General features: G+C 38.8%; 1 protein-coding gene and 1 long non-coding RNA gene across 3 annotated transcripts; one reads left to right on the forward strand and one right to left on the reverse strand.

Moving 5' to 3' along the window:
- Positions 1-3,287: 3,287 nt before the first annotated feature.
- LOC149587293 (multidrug resistance-associated protein 1-like) lies at positions 3,288-21,631 on the forward strand. 2 transcript variants are annotated; one of them, XM_089863744.1, is made up of 21 exons: positions 3,288-4,255; positions 4,631-4,807; positions 4,921-5,034; positions 5,089-5,226; positions 5,286-5,423; positions 5,865-5,923; positions 6,009-6,311; positions 6,653-6,827; positions 6,889-7,143; positions 7,658-7,861; positions 11,312-11,458; positions 11,551-11,641; positions 12,276-12,646; positions 14,146-14,313; positions 16,095-16,279; positions 17,491-17,596; positions 17,698-18,222; positions 18,613-18,812; positions 19,352-19,478; positions 20,582-21,351; positions 21,421-21,631. In XM_089863744.1, exons 1-21 carry the CDS (start codon positions 4,211-4,213, stop codon positions 21,530-21,532), a joined length of 4,410 nt encoding a protein of 1,469 aa, XP_089719870.1. In that variant the 5' UTR covers positions 3,288-4,210; the 3' UTR covers positions 21,533-21,631. The 2 variants fall into 2 exon arrangements, with proteins under 2 accessions (XP_089719870.1, XP_089719871.1); XM_089863745.1 differs by lacking the exons at positions 20,582-21,351; positions 21,421-21,631 and adding an exon at positions 19,566-19,576.
- Positions 4,702-7,056, reverse strand: LOC149587294 (uncharacterized). Its single transcript, XR_016380388.1, has 3 exons — positions 6,967-7,056; positions 4,906-6,815; positions 4,702-4,841 (listed from the first exon to the last, which is right to left on the reverse strand). It is a non-coding gene; the product is annotated as an uncharacterized LOC149587294 (long non-coding RNA).
- Positions 21,632-23,410: the final 1,779 nt, after the last annotated feature.

Below are 23,410 nucleotides of genomic sequence, written 5' to 3' on the forward strand. Positions count from 1 at the left end.
ACATTACTAAACATGAGATGGCATTTATAGTCGTTCTCAAGTTTGACGTTGATAGTAGCAATTTTTTTAAACATGCGTATATTAATCGAGCCAGCTCGGCTCGGCTCGATCATTTTCGAGCCGAGCCGAGCTAGAGCCGAGCCAAGACCCAGCTCGGCTCGAGTCGAGCCGAGCCGCCGTTTTTTTGACTCGAGCCGAGCCGAGCTTTTAAAAAGCTCGCTCAGCTCGGCTCGTGAACAGTCCTATACGGTATATTAAGATAACAGTAACTTTCTTGTTATTTATTGAACATTTACTGCTAAATGTACAGTTAATAAAATTATTACATTTTTACTGTTGCTAATCCAACGGTAATGTCTGGTATTGGATATTACTTGTTGAAATTTTACGGTAATTCAACAGGAAGAAACGGTTATTTTTAACAGTGTAAAGGCGAGAAAATTACAGGAAGGAGACGGCTTTTATCAGAAGTTTATAATTATATCAAGAAGTACTTAAATTGGACTAATTGAAGGCTCTTTCCCTGCATTCCTTGAAGGTTCTTAAGCAGAGGAATGACAGTTTAGTAACGACCAATAGAAAGGCAGGAAAAGTACGTAGTTGAAAATAGTGTTTTGAATCTATGACTTCAAATGAAAAAGTAAAATGGCGTCGTTGAGTATAGGAGAATATTAGGTACACAACTGCGTTTTAAATTAAATCTTCTTAATTAATGAACTAATGATACAACTTCAAACGGTATTTTAAAATGTTTCGTCTCCAAGTGCGTGTTGTTAATTGATTAGGAAAGCATAAATTGTTTATAAAAGTTCGTATTATTTCACGTAAATGCTGCAGCTAAGGGGCTAACCCTTGACTGATTTTTGTCAAACAGACAGTAACTTACTTAAGGAAGTTCATATTAAATTTAGCTGCCTTATAAACGGTAAAATATTTGAAATGGCTCATAAGAAAACGCCTACTCAGCTACAGTTGTTACCGAAAAATGAATCCACGCAGTGCAATTTTTTTCTAAAACCTACGTCAACAAAACAAATTCAGAATGATAACTCTGATTTCGTGCTATTTTAATAAACGAAGTGGAAAACAGAAAAATTAAGGAAAATCATAATAATGAAATTTTACCATTTTGGACGTTGGAATCTTGGAACCTTCTACTAGCACGGGAAGCGCCTAGGTAGGACTGTTCACGAGCTCGAGCCAGCTCGGGCTCGTGACGAGCGAGCCGAGTTCGAGCCGAGCCGAGCCGCCACTTTTGCGGCTCGATTAATTAACGAGCGAGCTTTTTTATGGTCGAGCCGAGCCGAGCCGACAGGCATCGAGCCGAGCCGACTCGCGAGCCGGCTCGCGAGCTTGGTCACTAATATAGTGCTTTCTTTTTTGTCTTTATTCTCTCCTCCAATAGCTTTCCGATGTATTTTTACATAAAACAAAGCGTGGGAAAAATCTATCGTCTCTAACCTTGAGCATATTTTACCGAGTGGATTTTACTGAACCACTACATTACTAAACATGAGATGGCATTTATAGTCGTTCTCAAGTTTGACGTTGATAGTAGCAATTTTTTTAAACATGCGTATATTAATCGAGCCAGCTCGGCTCGGCTCGATCATTTTCGAGCCGAGCCGAGCTAGAGCCGAGCCAAGACCCAGCTCGGCTCGAGTCGAGCCGAGCCGCCGTTTTTTTGACTCGAGCCGAGCCGAGCTTTTAAAAAGCTCGCTCAGCTCGGCTCGTGAACAGTCCTACGCCTAGGGCTAAATATCGAGGGCCCTCTAACAACATATTAAAGCAGACGATAGCTTATAACCAATCATCTGGCACGGAAGCTCGGGAACCTGCTTTACGGGGACCTTTTTTCTTGGCGCCATTATAATCTTTCCCTGTGTACCAAGTAAAGTGTCTGGCGATGACGCGTGTCTCTAAGGGCCATATTACCGTAATATTTAACTCCGTGGGTAAGGGGGATGGAGAGAAACTTACCGTGAGCGCGAAAATACGAATTTACGTACTTCTTAATATAATTATAAACTTTTGCTTTTATTTTTTAAATCATTCCTCAACTTCAAAGATATTTTTTAGTTTCACTGTTAATTATTGACGAAAACTGTAAACAGGCAAAAATGAGTAAAGGACGGAGTCTCTCTAATCGATGTTAAATTGACGTAAAACGACCCCAATACTTTGAAAAACTATTTAAACAAGACGGCTCAAGGGCTCGTAATAGTAGCCACATCGTACGAGTGAATAGCCCCTCTATACCCTACCCTAATGAGTGGATAACCCCTCTTTACTTTACCCTAATGAGTGAATAGCGCTATCTTTTTCAATGCTTAAATGATTTACCGTGCATAAAATCAGAGCTAATAGCCCCTCGATGCCCTACTCTAAACAGTGATAAAATTATATCCGTATAAAGCTACCGAACGAGAACGAAACACATGAGGAGCGCGGTAGGAAACGGGAAAAATCGTTATCTATTTAATTAGCACATAAATAAAAAGGAAATAAATATAAAAAACCCCAAACATACAAATTCATAAGTATCCGACCCCACAGATAAAAATTCAAAAGTACCCCACCCCACATCACCCCGACATTTTAGGGATAAAACTAAACGATAAAACCTCGGGGTTTCTATCAAGTCTCTATGGGTAAGTGGTAGAATGTCTGTCTACTGCATGAGCGACCCGGGTTCGATTCCCGTCTGCGATCTGAAAAATTTTCAATTAAAATTAAATCTCTAACCGAGCCCAGTTACCCCTATGGGTGGGTTGTGGTAATACGAAGTTACTTTTAAGCTAAAATCTGACGATAACGAAAGCGAAAACTCCGGCCACGACTACTATTACTACTATTACTACTACGGCTCGGGTCAAACTAAGAGCCTAATCGTATACTACGATGTGGCTAAAAAATGCTGATAATTGTGGTTCTTGAACTAAGGAACCACTAAAAAACCGTTGGACTCTGCCCCTTTTCCAACCTTGCCTGTAGTTTTCTTAATTCCCGGAATCTAAGCAAATGATAAGACAATACCTATGGACACCGGTATATTTGGGGATAATCCTCTAGAAGTATATTTTATTGTACTAAGGATAGCGAGAGTACTTAAACGATGTGGCTTAATTATGTGCTTATCCATCTTGTTTCTTCTAAATTTTATTTTCAAATATCCCAAGGATTGCGTATAATCAGAGAAATAATTTATTATATATATAAACCATCAATGAATAATAATTTTAATCGCAAATAGTTCATATTAAAAATTAACGCGTGCAAAAAATAAGGAATTTTGTTATGACGTAGAGCACTCGCATTTTCCAAGGTCTGCAGTACAGTGGATTGAACTTCCTTCCTCTACGCACAGTCACTATTTTTTTACCGAAAGATAAAAACATCAACTGTTTCGAAAACAGAGAATTTTAAAAAGTGAATGAAATAATCGCGATGGAAATAATTTTTAAACTGAACCATTAGCTTTTGAAGCCTCATCCTCAGGGTTACTTTGTGGCGAGAAAGACTATCTGATCAGTCCTTAATTACCCATTACCCGCAGTAGGCACGTGACAAGGGCCCCCTGATGGACTAACGTAGATGTGGGGTCCCTAAAGGCTCACATGTGACTTATTAGTCACCCCTTCTTAATGCTTATGCTTAAAAGTCTAATTCTGACTATCTTCAATTAAGGTCCACCGTCTTGGATTTGATTTGAGAAGACCTAAGCATTCTTTACAGCCTTGACATGTTTTTCTTTTTTTTTTGTAATTTGAGATTTAAACTAATCGTATCTTTCGTCAAATTGAAACAAATTCTTCTATTCATTTAAGGAATAGACATAATTGTTAAGAGGATAAATTGTCAAAATTTACTTTAAGTTCAACAAATATAGTTTGTAATCAGCTATCCAAAGATTAGCATATAATCTTCCCTAGGAATAAGGACAAAATGTACAGTTCATAAAAGAACGTTTTTATCTCCTGAAGTCTGGCATTTTGTTATTCAGCTCAAATGTACACGAATTTCATTCTGAAATCCACTTGCGTTTTACGATCAAGGTCTGAATGTACAGTTTTGTGCCATCAACATATCGGATTGGAAATGGAAAAGGTTGAAAGTATTAGTTAGTCGCCAGATCACAGCGACAGGCCTGTTAAATAAATGTCTCAAATTATTTGATTTAAGCAAAGATTTTAGTGTTAATCATCTTAAAATGGCTTCCTTCATTTTAGATGACTTTTGTGAATCTCCATTTTGGGTATGTTTTTCTTTTCATTTCTTGCCAACAGTTACAAAATATTGCTAAGTTTCAGGTCCAACAAACTAAGGTTGTATTATTAATATCAATGATTTTGAGCAATAGATTAATAAATTTATAAATATATATGAATCAGTATCGAAAGCCGATTAAATATATTAAATATAAGGCCTTGCTGGTTAAATTAAAAAAGAGGAAATGTAGAAAGTGTTACCTATACATTTAGTTTATCTTGACAGAAGTCACAATGACATTATGACATATTTCGTTCCAATCTCCATAATTCTTACAACTTACATTACTTTACCAGGGCAAAAATGATTTTAATTGATGGCATTTACGTTTAATTTTGAAGTCTGAAACTATTTTCAATAGGACGCCAATTTAACATGGTACACGGATGATCCAGACTTGACTCCTTGTCTTCAAAAGACCATCCTGGTCTGGGTGCCATGCGCGATACTCTGGTTGTTCCTACCATTGGAAGTCGTGTTGATCGCCAAGTCGGAACGGCGAATCGTCAGTTGTTCTTATCTTTGCATTACGAAAAGTGTAAGTTACACTTAACGAGTACAGGGCAAAATTGCTCAAACAATACGCTTTAATTTTACATCTGCCACAGTAATACTTAAAAAGTAGGTGTAGCTTACGCCTTTTGGTTTCAGCTCCTGGTTTTGTTACTGGCCTTAATTAACGTCTTAAATTTTGGTAAACAAATTTATTACGGCGATTTTCAAGTCGTTGACATTTTGGCGGTCGTCCTTCAATTCGGAACTTACGTAAGACTATTTAAAAAATCCATCACCTTTTTGGTCTGAACTCGCATCTTGCAGATCTTGGCGTTATTCCTCATAATTTACGGCAGAGAGGGTGGCACGATGTTGTCCGGGTTCCTGACAATGTTTTGGTTTCTCTTAACACTAACGCAAACTGTCAAACTAAGATCTACAATCAAGAAATACTATTTACAAGTAAGCAAAGGTTTTCTTTCCATTTTATTGCAGAAATATATAAACGTAAAATATTACAGAACGACAATGATGACTATTTCGGGTTGGTAATTGAGTCGGTAATTTACCCATTAGTAGTAGTTACTCTCGTATTACACACTATGAGTGACGCCTCTCCTCACTACGAAAAACATACCTACGCGATCGAGGTTAAAATGGTAATGTTTCATTCATTTTGTTGTTCATGCAATAATAGGTTCAACACTGAAGCTCTAGCTTTCTCGCTTGTTGTTCTCGATTTAGCTCTCAGTTAGGTTTTAGTGTCATACTTATTTACAGAAATTCATATTGCTAATATGAATCATTGTGTCTCCTTATATCCAATGTTAATTTTTAGGCGGTTTTGTTTAGGTCGCTTTATAACTTTCCGTCACGCCTCATGATTCTAACGTATTTCCAACTGTGCTACTTTGGTTAGTAGTAACGCAACGTGTGACGAAATAAAGTAATGACCAGGTAATATTCCCACGAATTCTGCCTGGATACGTTGAGAAAATAGCTACACAATGATTCCTATAAGCTGTTATGAAACATATACATGCAGTTAATTTTTCTCTTAAAACTTCTTAACAAAAAGATGATTATTTTTAAACATTAAGAAATCAAGGGAAGATGACGCGTCGTTTTGTTCACGCGTGATTCATTCATGGCTTACCTGGTAAATCTCATCCTGTTCACGCATTATCTAACTTACTTGAAGAACTTTTTACAGCGCAGCTCATTGTATTGTTTACGAATTGTAGCGCCCTGTGGAAAGGTTGGAAGAAAAGCATAGAGCCATCGGATGTGTACGACTTGAATGAAACGGAGCGAGCGCTGTCTGTCTCGCGCCTTTTCGAAAAGTACTCGAAACCCCAAGCTGAGACCAAGAGTGACGGCGATGAAATGGAAATGAAAAGATTTTCGGGAGAACGAAACAGAAGGAGAGATTTAAGGAAGTCAATCACTTGGCCCTTGTTGAGGACAGTCGGGCCTTGCTTGATAGCTGGAGTGATCCTACAAGTTCTGTCCGACGTAGTGTCTATCGGTCCTGCCCTTTGGACAGGGTAAACAATTTAACTTTTCAGCCATATAGGAATAATCACAACGTCATAAGTGGTATTTATGGGAAATAAAATTGAATAAGAAAAAGGTTGTACATGGTTTTCACTTAAAGCGTAAAATCTAATTCATTTGTTGCTGTCAGCTGGTTCTTATCTCGTTCTTAAGCGTAGAGAAAGGTGCAATCACATTTTCTGTTTCTGTGGGTCACCTGTCTGAATGTTTTTATTCCTCTGAATACTCTTTAAAACCGATTCTAACATTGGTTGAGATTCCAAGTGGTTGGCCACGCAGTAATGAATTAAACTTTGGAACCGATTTAACCAGTTTATTGACATATTTTCAGTTCCATTATTGATTACTCAATGAGCAAAGATCCTTTGTGGAAGGGGATTTTCTACGCTTGCCTTTACGGTTTGGCCGGTCTTGCGCAATCTTTGTTACAAGAAGGCAGCGCCATTTTCCACACCAAACTAGGACTGAGACTCAAATCCGCCACCATGCACGTTCTGTACAAAAAGGTAAGTTAGTGTTTGACGTGATAGTGGGATGCTAGTTCATTAATGAGATTCGTCGAAGCAGGCATTTCGCTTGACGAGCAGCGATCGACGTGACTTAACAATGGGCGAAATACTGAACACGATGTACGTGGATACGAACAGATTCCAAATTCTGTCGCCACAACTGGGCCTCTTGTGGTCGGTCCCGGTACAATTAGTACTTTGCTTCGCCTTCATGTATCAAGAATTGGGCTATTCAGCCTTTGCTGGCATCGTACCTATTGTCGTTCTTCTTCCACTGAACTATCGCTGCACAAAGAAATACAAAGAATTGCAGGTAAATGTTATCCAACTAAAAATTGCTAGATCGTAATCGGAACCATAAGCTTAAATCTCCAGCAGAACGCATCAATGAAATGTTAATAGAGATTTGTAATAAGCCATTTCAAAACATTCCTATTCGAATATATTTACCCGGGGCGGGCGGAAGCAAATGTGGAATCGCGTGTCTGCGCACGCGTCCCTAGTAGAAAGTTATTTATAAAATCGCGTTTTACACTCGGAGCCTGAAAAAAACCAAGATGCTTCAAAATATTATAGAGCACTCGAACACATAAATTGCTGCGGAAAATTTCCCTCCTTTTCTACTCCTTCCTGGTACAGCGGTAGCACGCTTTGATTCTAGTACCCATAATCGTTAATAGCTGATCGTACACCTCAAGGATACCTATGTTCTTGGATTTCGCCCGTTATGCTACAACAGTTCGCCTGATGGGAATATTAGCTTTTACTTCAATATCACGACCGGCGAAGTTTCTGTGTTTGGTTTCTTTAATTATCTCGTTTATTAGATTGAACTGATGAAGCAGAAGGATAAGAGATTAAAAATGATGAGCGAAATTTTGAATGGAATCCGTGTCTTGAAATTGTACGCCTGGGAGAGATCATTCCAGAAAATCGTTCTAGAAATCAGGAAGAAAGAAATTGCACTAATGAAGAAACAAGGCCTCTTCCAAGCAATAAATGTTTTGATAACTGGTCTCGTACCGGTTTTGGTACGAAAGTAAAACTTTAGAAGAATTGTATTATTATTATAGATCCTGGGGGAACATAGAGGTGTAGAGATTTCGGCTCCGTATCTGTTTCTGGCCCAAGCCTTCTCACTCGACTCAAAATGGCGGATATCCCCGAAATCTCTACGCTTTCAACAGGCTCAAGAAAGGCGAGAACGCCACATTTCAGCACACGGGTTAAAGATGGTTTTACTGTTGGCGGCAGTGGCGTCGCTAGGCCTTTTGGGGGGATAGAGCCCCCAAATTTCAATTTTAGCCCCCTCGAAATAGTCCGTAAACGCTACCAGAAAATTGCTCGTAGCCCCCTAAAATTCTGCAGCAATATATAAAACTTATAGAGATGAATTTCAATATCAATCATTACAGTTTTGAAGAAGAAAAAACAAGCAAATGAACGAAAAACAAATAAATAGACGCCATTCAACAGATGGAGACATGTAAAATATTTCCCATTCTTTCGAAGGGAGTCTCAGTAGTGGTGACTAAGAGCATAAGTAACATAATAACCATTATGTTACATATGCTAAAAGCAAACCAAAACTAAAACTAAACTTAAAACGAGTGAAATTACTTCATCCACAATTGTCTCATAGTAGCCCAGGACTTTTAGGGTTTGACCTAGAACATTTGAACATAAAGACGAAAATTGATACACATGTGTTATTTTCGACCCAACAAAAATTATACTAAAAGTCCCCTGCTGTAGAGCGCGAGCTTTCGCCGCCATCTTGGAAAATGGCCGCCGGGAATGCCAGCTACAATGTATTCCACATTCTTCTTCAAAAATTATGAAAATTGGTACACATTATGACTGAGACCACATGAGCATCATACAAAAATTTTACAGCTCTGTGATAATTTGGTCACCATGTTGTTGGAAAATTATGAAAATTGACAGATATTATAATCAGAGCTGTGTGAACCTCATAGTAAAATATGGAAGCCATTCATCAGATAGTTTGGCCGCCATCTAAATGACATTCCCGCCATTCCGGGAATGTCATTTAGATGCAGCATATTATTAAAAAATTATGAAAATTGGTAATAATTATGTTGAAGACCGTCTAAACATCATTATTGAATATTTAAGAAGTGCTACTTATAGTTTGGGCGCCATCTTGGAAAATTACTGCTAGAAATACTAAATATATTTCAAACATATAAATCTTTTCGAAATTCCTAGATTGAGTAGATGATTTTCATTATCGTAATAAACACCAAAAAATAGCCATCTCCAAGTCGATATTATCGACGCCATCTTTAAAAATGGCCACACGAAAATTATTACCCTAAATTCTGAGAGAAAGAAAAGTTATTCAAAGCTGTAATTCTCAACATGTTGATTAGGGTATATAATTTAATATGGGGGTTTATACATTCTCGTGTTGTTAAAGATTAGATTTAAGACAAATCTCTAACAGTTCGTTCATATTCATCTTGTCAGCCTGAATTTTTTTCACAATAATTGCATGTCAGAGGCCTTGATTAGGTGCAACACCTAGCTGGGGCTCATCATATTCCAAAATGAACCTGCGGAAACGCCGTCAAGGCACACGGGATCGGCTAGCGGCCCCGACAAAGGCCCTTTGAGCAGGTGACAGAAGCTAAACACCGTCAGCAGCGAGCCCAGCCAGAAGGAGGTCGGTGACAGGGAAGGATTAAGGCAGCAGGAGGATTTCCCTCCAAGCACATCAGTGCCACACGACCGAAACAATGTATCCGCGACCCTCAGAGGGTTGCCAATAGCGGGTTGAGCCAATTAAGGCAACACCTGGGTGGGGGCGAAGCGGCCGACCAAAACCTTCAGGGAACGAGGCAAGGAACGGTCTGAACCAAGGGCGAACCCAAGCAACTCCCGAACTGGCACACCGAAATCGGGCCCCTCCGCCACAAAAGCACTTTTGCTCTGATCCATCACAGCTAGTACAGCGACAATGTCCACGCAATGCTGAGCAAACTAATTCGGATCGTCTACATCCACAGTTCTTCACACAAGAGGTTCCGCAGTTACAGATAATGAGTATTAAACGTTGGTCTTGAGTGGCGTGAACCCATCCCCATTCTTCGCGGTTTAAATGGTTTCCTAACCATTGTAGTAGCGGAATGCATTGGTACTTTTGCTACACTATCACACCCGAATTGAAAAGTCTTCAGTCTTAAATCTGAAACCAAAACCACACCAAGAAGAGAATCTCAAATCGAGACATTTGAGAAAAAAAGGTTCAGAGAACAATTCTTTCATTTACATGCTGTAACTGGATGTGGTTATGATAAGGTGGGGTTTAAAGTAATGACAGACAATCAACATCTTAAAAATACGTTGAGAGCTTTTGATGAAAATATTAAGTCAACAAGAGCTAGGAAACGATTTAATCCCGAACAGTGGGGATGGGTTCGCTTAGCTAAAGTCAAAGACCCATTCACACCACTCTGATTCATGCATCAGATATAGTTTTGCTATTCTTTGTTTCAGTTTTTAGGATAGAAATCTTTCAGTGACCATTTTTAAAGATGGGGTCGACTTGGAAATAGTTATTTTTATGGTGTTTAATTCGTTCATGAAAATGATCTACTCAGTAAAGAAATATCAAGTATGATGTTTAGACGGTCTTCAACAATAAATTTACCAATTTTTAAAAAGTATACTGTATCTAAATGACATTCCCGGCGGCCATTTTCCAACATGGCGGCCAAACTATCTCATGAATGGCTTCAATATTTTACTATGAGGTTCACACAGCTTTCATTATAATATCTATAAATTTTCATAATTTTCCAACAGCATAATGAAATAAACTGTACCTAGCATTCACGGCGGCCGTTTTCCAGTATGGCGACCAAACTATCAAACACAGAGCTGTGAAATTTTACTATAATGTTCATGTGGTTACATTCATATTATGCACCAATTTTCGAAGATTTTGAAGAAGAACGTGGAATACATTGATGCTGGCATTCCCGGCGGCCATTTTCCAAGATGGCGGTGAAAGCTCGTGCTCTACAGCAGGGGACTTTTAGTATATTTTTTGTTGCGTCAAAAACAACACATTTACCAATTTTCATCTTTATGTTCAAATGTTCTAGGTCAAGCCCTTTTTTAGCCTATCTGTCCTGGCCTATAGTCAATAATTCGGTTCCGGATTTGTCTTTAAAATAAGAATAATTTCACGCTGACACAAATTTTCGGATAGTTATAAAGGTCTACACATATTCCAATGAACCAATTATGCAAAATTTAGATATTAATTTCTTATAATAACATTTAAATAGTAGGCCTAGATTAAGCCCCCCCCCCCAAATTTCAAACCCTAGCGACGCTACTGGTTGGCGGCCGTCACTTCTTTTTGTTAAACTATTCATCTTCAGAGCTTACACACTTTTTAAGTCCATACTGGTTTTAAGTTCCTACAAATATTGTTTCTAAATATTCAGATTACTTCACCGTGTTTTGCCATGTACGTGTTAATTGACGACGATAACGTTCTCACATCGAGGAAAGCTTTCGTCTCCTTTCAGTTGGTTCGATTATTTGCGACGTCAATGCTTACTTTCCCTGATTTAGTAAATACCTTAGTTTTGGTAAGAACAGAGTCAGGGAGAGTCAAAACGAAAATCTGATGTTCGCTTCTTCTACTAAATATATTGATTGTTTACTACGTGATTCTTTAAAGACACACGTCTCGGTAAGAAGAATTGCAAACATGTTGAGTCGTGGGGAAGCCAAGCATTACGTGGAGAGGATGGCTAACGACGCCCAGTTTGGTATGCCAATTTTTCAGGAACTTCGACATGGGTTGCTTGTTTATTCCGGGACCTATTCTTACACACGTAGATAAGTTTAAGTTCCAAATTAATTGTGGTTCACAAATAGAAGCACGTACTTGAGCACAGAGAAAGAGGCAATTAAAAAAATGTCCTCCAATAATAATCAGAGGTTTTCCCAATGTAACTTTATCTCCCGGGTCAAAATTATTCATGCTTAGTACAATAATCAATTATAGAAGGGAACCCCGCCCAGACTCCACTATCTCCTTTAAATATGTTATTTGTAAAAATAAGCCAATCAACATGTCGTTCTTAAAGAGGAAAGCCTGAAGTCTTTTTTAGATTGTATCTGTTCTGTTTTCTTAATTAAGGCACAACATAATAAAATAATTACTGCTAGTTTATTGTCTTGGTTATAAGCTACATGTGGATTACGACCAGAGGATAGCGAGTAGGTTACGAATGATCACGGGTAACATAATCGTGAGTTTATGCACATTTTTTTATCAGTGATAAGAATGGGTCAATAACGGTACTAATAGGTCAACTAGTTTTTTACACACATTTTTCAACTCACAACTGGTCAATTTTGACCAATATTAACATGAATTTATTTCTTTGAAAATTTCAGCGATTGAGATACAGAAGGGAACGTTTCATTGGAACCTGGAAGAGCCGGCAGCGGCGTCTCTTCAGGACATCAATGTGAAAGTGTCTCGTGGCTCGTTGGTGGCCGTGGTGGGTTCGGTGGGTTGTGGCAAGTCTTCTCTCTTGTCTGCTTTGGTGTCCGAGATGCAGAAGGTGGAGGGGGTGGTGAGAGTGGCCGGGAGAGTGGGATACGTCACTCAACAACCCTGGATACAGAACACCTCACTCAAGGAAAATATTCTCTTCGTCAATGACATGGATCGGGAAAGATACGAAAGCGTCATACGCGCATGTGCTCTACAACCGGACCTCGACCAGCTACCCGCTGACGACAAAACGGAGATCGGAGAAAGAGTATGTATTATCGAACCAAAAAATGTTGTGAGAAAACAATTGCATTAAGAACAAAATAACTCCGTATATATATACGAAGTTATTTGAAAATAGTACATTTTACATTGGATAGAGGGCGCAGCATAGTAACTCCCCCAATTTGAGAGTTTAGACTCGCGGTTTAGAATAATAGTTAACAGCAAAATACGTCTCCTTTTCTACTCCTCCCTGATTTATGGCACTGCGGTAAGGATTTTAATCAAAGAAAGGCTGTTATTGTCCCCAGCTTCTTATAGGCGGTAAAAAATAAAGATCAAAAAAGGGGGAAGGAAGGCGGAGGTAAAGAATATGCAATAGTAAATTTCATGGAAAGTATAACTATAGCAGTGTTTCCATCCAGGACGGCTTAACAAGATTGGATTCGCTAATAACCACGAAAGGTGAAGCGCTACTGCGCGCTTAACATAGGACAGGGGATGTTATCGAACATGCCCCATGAACGCTTTCCATTTAATGTCTGTTTCACGGGAAGCTGTGGAAATAGACTGAAAAATATTATGCGCTGTACTCAGAGCTGTGCTAATTAATTAGTTAGCTAATTGAATTTCTAATTAATTAGCAAAATTTACTAATTGAAAATGGTAATTGTATTTTAATTACCTTAGTGCTAATTGAGAAGTAATTCTAATTAATTAGTATGAATCGGAAAGGTAATTATCTAATTAAAATTTAATTAGATTTAGGATTAACTAATTAGCTAATTGAATTTTCAATTAATCTTTTACGCCAATTTGTTGTAAAAAAATCGAGGAATTAACTCTTGATTCATCTATTTGAATATGAAAAAGCCTTATTATATCGATGAGGAAACCTTAGTGCTACTCTAAATTTTTCAGCTCCTCAAACATGAGAGAATACTAGTACTAGTAGAAAATTTCGTAGTTCGCAACTGCCCCATTTCGAAATTTCCACTGTTTTACCTACTGGAATTAATAGCAGTGCGCATGTATTTACTACTCAGGGGTCCATTATAGGAACTGTGGGAAGAAAATGAAGAAATGAGACAAATTTTAACATGACGGAAGGCTCGAGGCTTGTCTCATTTTTCGAGAATAATTCATGGCTTCCGTACCCGTTTTTCAATGACATTAAAACATTAAACTTTGCATTACCAAAGTACTAAATCCATGGGCACTTTTAAACTTTTATGTTTACTTATGGTCTCTTTTTTACCTTAATTAGACAAGTAATTAATTAGAAATTAGTAATTCTAATTAATTAGTTTGATAAATAAATGCCTAATTTCTAATTGAATTGAATTAGTTTCTATGTCTAATTGCTAATTGGCTAATTAATTAGTTCATAAATATTTCCCTAATTGCTAATTCTAATTCAATTAGTTGTCAGCTAATTAGCACAGCTCTGTACTACCATAACTTGTCTTTGCGTGGTTTCATTCAATGTTCCATTGATGGCTTCTTTCGTTATTAATGCGTTCGTTTCCTAATTTTACATGATAGGGTATCAACTTGAGTGGTGGTCAGAAGCAAAGGGTCAACGTGGCCAGAACCATTTATCACGATGCCGATGTTTATCTCTTTGACGACCCGTTGGGGGCGGTTGACTCACACGTGGCCAAACATCTCTTCAACGAAGTCATCGGACCAAAGGGATTACTTCGAAAGAAAGTAAATAACGTTACTCTTATATTTTCTGTGGAAGCGCAAATTGACTATTAATGAGTTTAAATCCCGGTAGGGCTAGGAAAGTAATCAGTTTCTTTACTGAGAAATAAATATCAGCTACATTTTGTATATCGTAAGTTCACAAGATATGTTCCATACGTTTGTCACTGGTTACTGACTCGCTTGCCATGATATGACGTAGGTCATAGATTCTCGTAAAGCGAAACCTGCTGAGGCTCTGACAAAGGCTTAGTACAGACTAAATAGGAAGCCGGACTGCAAAATTAACCGAGTTAGTCAATTCTCGCTTGCCGTTCTCGAACTAACTCTCATTAAGCCTTTATAGTTTGTCAAACGAAAGAAGAGCCCTGAGAAATTTGTCCAAATTGGTGTCGCCACCATCGACCCCATAGTACTTTATCAACTTGTTTTGTTTTGTCATTAGTCCTCTGTAATATAGTCTGCTATAAACAGATAGGCTTAATCGCAATAGAACCAATACATTTTGCAATATATATTTAATATGTTTATGATTCATGGTTTTTTACGATCATCGAGTATTAAAAAATATAAAACAAAATTAACGACAAGACACCAGTTTTATCTTTGTTGAACTAGCATTGCAATATATTTTAATGACATAAGTTAAAGTACTTGTCCATAAGTAATTCAGCATCAAAGCGTCTTCAGTCCACGTCTTCACCAGAGTCTTCGCTGTCTTCTTGCATATTTATTTTAAGAGGTTCAATTGTGGTTTCGATGGTGGGATCTTTTTCCCAATACTCATGCATTATATCCTCGACGAGCTCTATTGCCTTACGCCAATTCTCTGGTGTCACACGTTCAATGGCCCTCAAAGTTGCATCTTTGACCGTCGAGAGTTTGAAACCAGAATTCTGCTTCGCAACGTCGTTCTTCACTTGTGCCCATATTAGTTCAATCGGGTTAAATTGGTAATGGTACGGTGGAATCCTCACTACCGTGTGACCTCTACTTGTACCCACCTCGTCAATTTCGTACTTCAGTGTTCTGGACTTGTGACGCTTTATTATTTCATAAAGTTCACGTCGAAAATATAATGCAAGAGTATTGGGAACAAGATCCCACCATCGAAACCACAATTGAACCTCTTAAAATTAATATGCAAGAAGACAGCGAAGACTCTGATGAAGACGTGGACTGAAGACGCTTTGATGCTGAACTACTTATTTACAAGTACTTTAACTTATGTCATTAAAATATATTGCAATGCTAGATCAACAAAGATAAAACTGGTGTCTTGTCGTTAATTTTGTTTTATATTCTTTAATACTCGATCGTAAAAAACCATGAAACATAAACATATTAAATATATATTACAAAAAATATTGGTTCAATTGCGATTAAGCCTATCTGTTTATAGCAGACTATATTACAGACGACTAATGACAAAACAAAACAAGTTGATAAAGTACTATGGGGTCGATGGTGGCGACACCAATTTGGACAAATTTCTCAGGGCTCTTCTTTCGTTTGACAGACTATAGTATCACGAAGTAAAGAAAGTGTCATACTTATGGAACATATCTTACAAACTTATGGTATATACATTTTTATCCAAGACGTATATATTTTAATTTTAATTCGTGCAATTTCAATAATAGTGCCTCGAATAGTAATAAAAATATATGGATGCCTTAAGTGACAAGCTATCGAAAATTAACCCTTTTCTGTCTTTAGTTTTTGAGAGCTGCTGTTTGGTAAATCCTTTCTCGCTCGACAATTACTATTTCAATTTATTTCAGACGAGAGTTTTGGTGACGCACAACTTGAGCTTCATCCGAGAAGTGGACGAGATCTTGTTCATGAACAACGGACGAATCATCGAGAGGGGAACCTATGACGAAATCATGAGTCGTCAGGGAATGGCCAGAGATTATTTCGGGCAACACATGAGCAACATGAACGACGAGAGTAAAGAAGAACCGTCGTGAGTAAATTTCGAGCTATATCTAAACTTTCTACAGCTAGTTCGAAGTAAGAAAAAGAAAATAAAATTTAAGTAATTAACTGTACAAAAAAAAGTTATTTATTTGTGGACAACCGCCATGTGGCGTGTACTGTTTGTACAGAAAGCCCTTATTTTAAAGTTTTTGAATTGATTCTCTCAAGTTGAACCATGGAGGTTGTGTTGTAAGTGGAGTACAAGTTCTCTCCCCGTCTCCCCATGTCTCGATCTGCTCTAGCGACTGATAGGGAGTAACCCATGGTCGAACCATAAAGTTTCAAATTGCAGAGGTGAAATACCTCCACCTTTTTTGAGAATTTTTTTTTGTCGAGGCTACGAAGCGCGACCACCGACAACGAATTTCAGCCACTAACAAAAGCCTTTTACGCCTTACAAACTGGTTACGGAAGCGCTCACAGAAATACCTCCCGTAAATACTGTAAACAAGAGCCGTTTTTTCGAAATTGACCTTGAAATATAACTCAGACCTAAGACCATTAACAACCCCCGGGACTCGCAACGCAATAAGATCCTAGTATTGAAATTTCCGCCTCTAGGAGTTACGGCTGTTTTCGCGACGAGGGTGCCACCAAGCGGCAACGGATAGAAACTTATAGGGTGTACAGAACTTCCGGTTCGGGATATCGCTTAAAAAGAAGAAATAAGATCGTCTTCTTCTAAATTCGGAGGCCGAGGCTGCAACGGTTTAACTATAATGCCCAAAGTAGTTATGATATAATAATATATCGCTAAATTTCAAAAACTTACACATTAACATTTTCATTCTCATCTTCTTCGTCGTGATCCACCATTTTTTAAATAGCAAAGAGGAACCTGTAAACCGGAAATTCGGTACACCCTAAAAGTTTCCCCAAAAAACCGCAAGGGTCGCTAGGATCGCGCGTAACAGAAAACCACGAAAAGTAGAAAGCTTGCGTTGCGAGTCCCGGGGGTGGTTAATGGTCTTAGATAAGACTGTGATCGGTTCGCGAGGGCTAAAAACTGACTCGATTTCTGCTCCTCTTAAAGGATCTGACCGACCCCTCTAAATATTTTACCCACCCACTATGCTAAGCTCTATGAGGAAGATCGTCGTTTATCCCACGGTTCTTCGGACAGCTCCTTTAAGATACAAACTCCATGGTTGAACACGTTTTGCTAATTTATGAATTTTGGTAATGCAATTTTTGTAGTAAGTTAAATATCGAAGTTGAGAGACCTCATCTTGCATCTCAAGGAAGAGTCTCAGAAGAAGATGAAGCAAAACGCATGACTAAAGAAACGCTCAAAAAAGGAAACGTACGTGCTCTTTAATATACGACAGGAGTATGGACTTTTCTTCTTGCGAAGCAATTTTCTCTACTCATACTCATCGTGATAATGTTATTGCTCATTTTCAGGTATCCGGATCACAATACAAACAATATTTTAAAGCCTATGGTATAACATGGTGTGCGATCTTCCTATTATCTAGCACCTGTTGTGTAGTCCTTAATTTCGCGTTAATGTACTGGCTGTCTCTGTGGTGCGCGGACTCCAAGGAAGATTTTAGAGCGAACCCAGACTTAAAAGCAACCCGTATAGTGGTCTTAGTCATTTTGGGTCTAAGCGAAGCTATTGTGGGATTTATCGGTATAATCATCAACGTCTTTCGCAGTCTACGAGCTACAAACTATCTACATGGGAAAATGCTCGACAGCGTATCTCGTTCTCCCATGTCGTTCTTCGACACGACCCCCGTTGGAAGGATACTCAATCGTTTTTCGCAAGATATCGACGCCCTCGACCAGCAATTACCTTCAATGTTAGATTTAACTAGTTGGGGATTGATATTTTTAGTTGTTTACCCATTAGGGATTGCAATATATTTACCATTATTCATAATCCCCTGCATTGTGATTGTCGTTGGATACCTTTCACTTCAGGTAGGAACTAGATTTTAGTCTCCATTCCCAAATAATTATTCAGTATCAGTCTAAATTGTTAATTGTCGTACCGAATTCCAATCGAATGAGGGGGTCGGACTATTGAAAAATTTAAAACATTGTAATAAACATTTGAAATAGGCAATATTATTTTCGACATTTCCTAAATTTAAGTTGGGAAAGAGGTAGCCCAGACTCCAAGACTGTACTAATTAAGACTTCCACACCCAGAACTTTCCCCACAAATTTAAAACACCTACAAATCATTGCAATATCGATTGTCTTGAAGTGTTTTGACACTACAAAATGTTGTGGAAGGCACGCATGCCATATTCGGGGAGTTATCGCGCCCACTTCTAAAACTGAAGATTAATTCCGTATTCTTTGCAGCGTTTCTTGATGTCCAGCAATCGTCAATTCAAGCGGATAACAAGCTTGAGAAGTTCCTTCTTATTCTCGCATGTTGGAGGATCTGTGGCTGGCAGCACTGTCATTAGGGTGTGTGACGCCGGAGAAAATTTCGAAGGACACTTCCTCAAACTGATCGACGAATGCACGGCCGCTAACTATATGATGAACATGGCGCAAAGGTATCTCATTCACTGAATATTGCTGTTGCGTCATTAAAGCCTGGTTTCAATCGTGTCTTTTTCGTTTTGGAGCGACAGCTTTATCAGCATCTAAACTTCATTTTTGACTTTGGGTTGAAAAGCGCTGGGAATGCCAAGCAAAGCGAGCATTCCAGTCGTTACTTAGTTTTTCAATAGCCCAGGACTTTTAGTGTGATGAAATATACTGTACCTAGCATTCACGGCGGCCATTTTCCAGTATGGCGACCATATTGAACACAGAACTGTAAAATTTTACTATGATATTTATGTGGTTCCAATCATAATTTTTGAAAAAGAATGTGGAATACAATGAAGCTGGCATTCCCGGCGGCCATTTTCCAAGATGGCGGCGAAAGCTCGCGCTTTACAGCAGGGGACTGTTAGTATATTTTTTGTTGGGTCACAAACAACACATGTACAGTACCAATTTTCATCTTTATGTTCAAATGTTCTAGGTCAAGCCCTTTTCTAGTCTATCTGTCCTGGCCTCCGAGTAAATAAATGCAATTTATTTCCAGATGGCTGACAGTGCGCTACAATATCTTGGGCAATTGCTTGATGTTTTGTACCGCAATTTTTATAATTTTTAGCAAAGGGACTCTGTCAGCTGATTTCGTAGGATTGGTCTTGGCTAATGCCGATCGGGTAAGCGCTACCGATGAATATGAAGCGAGTAAATAAATTTTTCCACAAGATAAAATATCTGCTGGTTTTTCGTTTAACTCTTGATAGTAAAGTGAGACAAATAAAAGAGACCATTAGTTACTGAATTAAACAAGATGGCCAAGGTCCTTAATAGTAGCCACATCGTTATCTATTTAATTAGCACATAAATAAAAAGAAAAAAAATTATGACCCTAAAAAAATAAAAAAGTGTCCGACTCAACAGATAAAAATTCAAAAGTATCCGACCCCACAGATAATAATTCAAAAGTATACGACCCCACAGATTAAGTGGTACCCCACCCCACATCACCCCGACATTTTAGAAATAAAACTAAACGATAAAACCTCACGGTTTCTATCAAGTCTCTATGGCGCAGTGGTAGAATGTCTTACTACTGCGTGAGCGACCCGAGTTCGATTCCCGGCTGCGATCTGAAAAAAGTTTAATTAAAATTGAATCTCTAACCGAGCCTAGTTACCTCTGATGGTGGGTTGGGGTACTATCGAGTTCCTTTTAAGCTAAAATCTAACGAAAGCGAAAACCCCGGCCACTACTACTACTACAACTACTACTACTACCACTACTACAGCTACTACGGCTCGGGTCAAACTAAGAGCCTCATCGTATACTACGATGTGGCTATAAAGAGTATCTCGAGATGAAATTATATGCGTGGATTTGAATTGAAGATTTGTTAATAATATCATTGTATCAATTTCGATGAAGCAATTTTAGGTTAAGTACCCATACGGCCACCATTCCTGTATGTTTTCAAGAAAAAGTTTGTCATTTCATGACGTGTCATTGACAAGCTTTCATACCTCTTTGAGTGACGATGACCTACTACACTAGACGTGCAATACCTCCCTGAAAGGGGTATGACCTGACACCCCTTCCTCATCAAAACTTGTATAAATCGTTATCAGGTCTTATCTATCAGAGCTATTATACATTTCAATATAATTAGTTAGTAAGAATTTCTCCTGAATTTTGATATGAATTTGTGCAGTCTTTGCTGTCTCGTGGAACAATTATTCATATTCTACGAATTGAATACTAATCAAATATTTTGAAATCACAGCTCCTGCAAATTCTGAAACTCTTTATCGCGTCCACTACGGGATTGGAGTCAAATGTTGTCTCCATAGAAAGAGTTGACGAATACTGTCGTTTGGAGTCTGAGGCCGAGTGCGAGAAACCAGAATCTCAACCCCCACTCGACTGGCCTCAACGAGGACAAATAATATTCCAGGAGTACAGCACCAGATACCAAGAAGGATTGGAATTGGTCTTGAAGGACATAAATGTCAGGATCGAAGCCGGAGAGAAGGTGGGCGTGGTGGGGCGGACTGGCGCTGGAAAGTCGTCGCTGACGCTGGCTCTCTTTCGACTCATCGAGGGTGTGCGTGGTCAGATCGTCATAGACGGAATGGAGGTGGAGAGATTGGGCTTGTCCGATTTGAGGTCACGATTGACCATCATCCCCCAAGAGCCCGTTCTCTTCTCGGGCACACTCAGACTTAATCTGGATCCTTTAGAACAAAATGATGACCAGCGACTGTGGGCTGCCTTGGAACACTCGCACCTGAAATCCTTCGTGGCGTCACTTGAGCATGGACTGGATCACCCCGTGGCCGAAGGAGGTAACAACCTCAGCGTCGGTCAGCGTCAGTTGGTCTGCTTGACTCGTGCCTTGTTGAGGAACACCAAGATCCTGATCTTGGACGAAGCGACGGCCTCGGTCGACATGGAGACCGACGATCTCATTCAAGAGACCGTCAGGAAAGAATTCGCCAACTCGACCATCATCACCATCGCGCACAGAATTAACACCATCTTGGACTACGACAAGTTAGTATACCTTCCTTTTAAACCGGCTTATAATGACTGGCTAATTTGTCGTCATTTAACTCTTCTTAGGGTGATGGTTCTCGATCAGGGCCGAATTACGGAATTCGACTCTCCAGATGCCCTCTTGAAGAATGAACAATCAATGTTCTACGATTTAGCCAAAGATGCCAATATACTCTAGAGCACTTTTATTTTTATCAAAGTTTCATTATAAGTCTAACCAATAACCTTATCATTCTATATTACCTTTATTATTATTATTAAACACACCATAAAGCTATCTGTTAATTAAAACGAGTCCTTTATAAACATATCGAATCAATAACACTTGCCAAACAAAGCTTATTTCAGAAACAAAGAGATCTGTTGAAGCAATGGCAAATAGAAGTAATAAAAAGTGAGTTGCTACAGGGAATGAAAGCCACTAGAAGTTCAACTCTTTAATCCTGGGCTGATTATCCACTAACTTATTATGGATTCCCAACTAGACAGAAAAAGGAAAAGGAAGGAAGGAGGAAGGAAGCCTGGAATTTTGTTATTGATATGGAACGCTCGCGTTATCCAAGGTTTGCGGTACAGAGGAATTTACCAAACGCGGATTATGCTTCACACATAATGTACGTAAGTCCCACTTTTGCATTGCTTTGGCCATGGATTTCATGACATTTCCGAAGTAAAAACTAAGCAGGCGAACAAAAAAGCTTTTAACCAATCATGACCCCCCCCCCCTTAACCGTAGATAACCTCTTTAATGCCAGACCAATCGGCGACGGCTACAGTACTATTTTTATTTTCTTGCATTGGACCTCGACTCGACCTCGCCGTCGACCTAACCGGGAAGCTCGGAAGGCAAATTGGCGGTATCGTTCGGTAGTCTTTATAATATATTCAACGTTTTAAAGCTCAATTTCCGAGTCACTTAATAAATCTTCAACTAAATATTATAAAAAAATTTTTAATTTCAAGAGAAAAATAGCTCTGCGAATAATAGTAGCAAGCCTTGGCTAGGTATTGACGGTATCCCGATTCCCGAGCGAGAACACAAAATAGTCCTCGTAAAAAAACAAGTTGGGAAAACCAAAATATTACCTCTCCGTGTCGAGAAGATTATATAAACTTAAGTATCCAATGAAAACGTCGACCTTCTTGCCCTCATCCTTTCCCGCGCTTTGCGCTTCCGCATTTCATCCTTACTCTCAACATTATCTTCCTCCATTTTACATACAAAAATCAAATACTCACAAAAAGAAGCAGCAAAAACCTGCTGGCTCTTTACAACCACTTAATTTGACTTAATATCCAACTTCCAAACACAAATATTTACTGGTAGATAAATTGACAACCTACAAGCAAAGAAAAATTCTCAAGAATGGCTCCCGCAAATTTAAAAGGTCTATTTTCAACTAGGTGGGCGTATGTGATTAGATTTAAAATATATATTTTTGAAATTTTTGGTCTGACTGTTATCTATACCTAAATGGTTTTCAGTCAAACAAACAAGGAGCATAAACACAATAGTGGAATCTTCAGACTTATTTAAAACATGTAAAACAATTATCATCTCTGCAAATAGCTTACACATGTCTTTTTTACCAATGCCTAACCGTTTGGATTTTTCTAAAGCAATCTCAGCACCAAAAAATAATTTTTGAAACAAAATAAATTTTTTATTTAAGCCAGTCGACAGACTGGCTGATATATATACGGGTCGTTCGAGTTTCCTGCCTTTCTACGGGCAAATTTTTGGAACCGGAGAGTAGATAATTTTGACGCCAGAAATGGCAGGCCTATGGCTTCAAGCGAATAAACGCCAATTGGTTTTTAACCGTTGTGCTGCAAACAGGACCCCTCCGCGTAAGTTTTTTTGAGGTGCAGAAATGGCAACGCTACGGCTTCACGCGAATAAACGACAATTCGTTTTTAACCCTTATGCTGCTAAAAGCGTAGGTCGCGTAGGTAATTCTCGAGGGTGGGCTCTATCTAGCTCTTATCATGGTGGGGGATCTTTTAAGGGTATCGTTCCTTTCAACCGAATTCCCAATGGACCGAAATCCCATTC

The sequence above is a fragment of the Phalangium opilio genome, unplaced genomic scaffold, assembly GCF_054372755.1.
Source record: "Phalangium opilio isolate 3A_F unplaced genomic scaffold, DU_Popi_V2 ptg001170l_1, whole genome shotgun sequence".
NCBI classification, from domain to species: Eukaryota; Metazoa; Arthropoda; class Arachnida; order Opiliones; family Phalangiidae; genus Phalangium; species Phalangium opilio.

What these genes read in the sequence shown, in the direction of transcription:
- LOC149587293 (XM_089863744.1), top strand. Translation starts at nt 4,211, where the DNA reads ATGGCTTCCTTCATTTTAGATGACTTTTGTGAATCTCCATTTTGG. An exon ending in ATCTTTGCATTACGAAAAGT is followed by an intron (nt 4,808 to 4,920) that starts GTAAGTTACACT and finishes TTTTGGTTTCAG; the next exon opens with CTCCTGGTTTTGTTACTGGC. An exon ending in ATGATGAACATGGCGCAAAG is followed by an intron (nt 18,813 to 19,351) that starts GTATCTCATTCA and finishes ATTTATTTCCAG; the next exon opens with ATGGCTGACAGTGCGCTACA.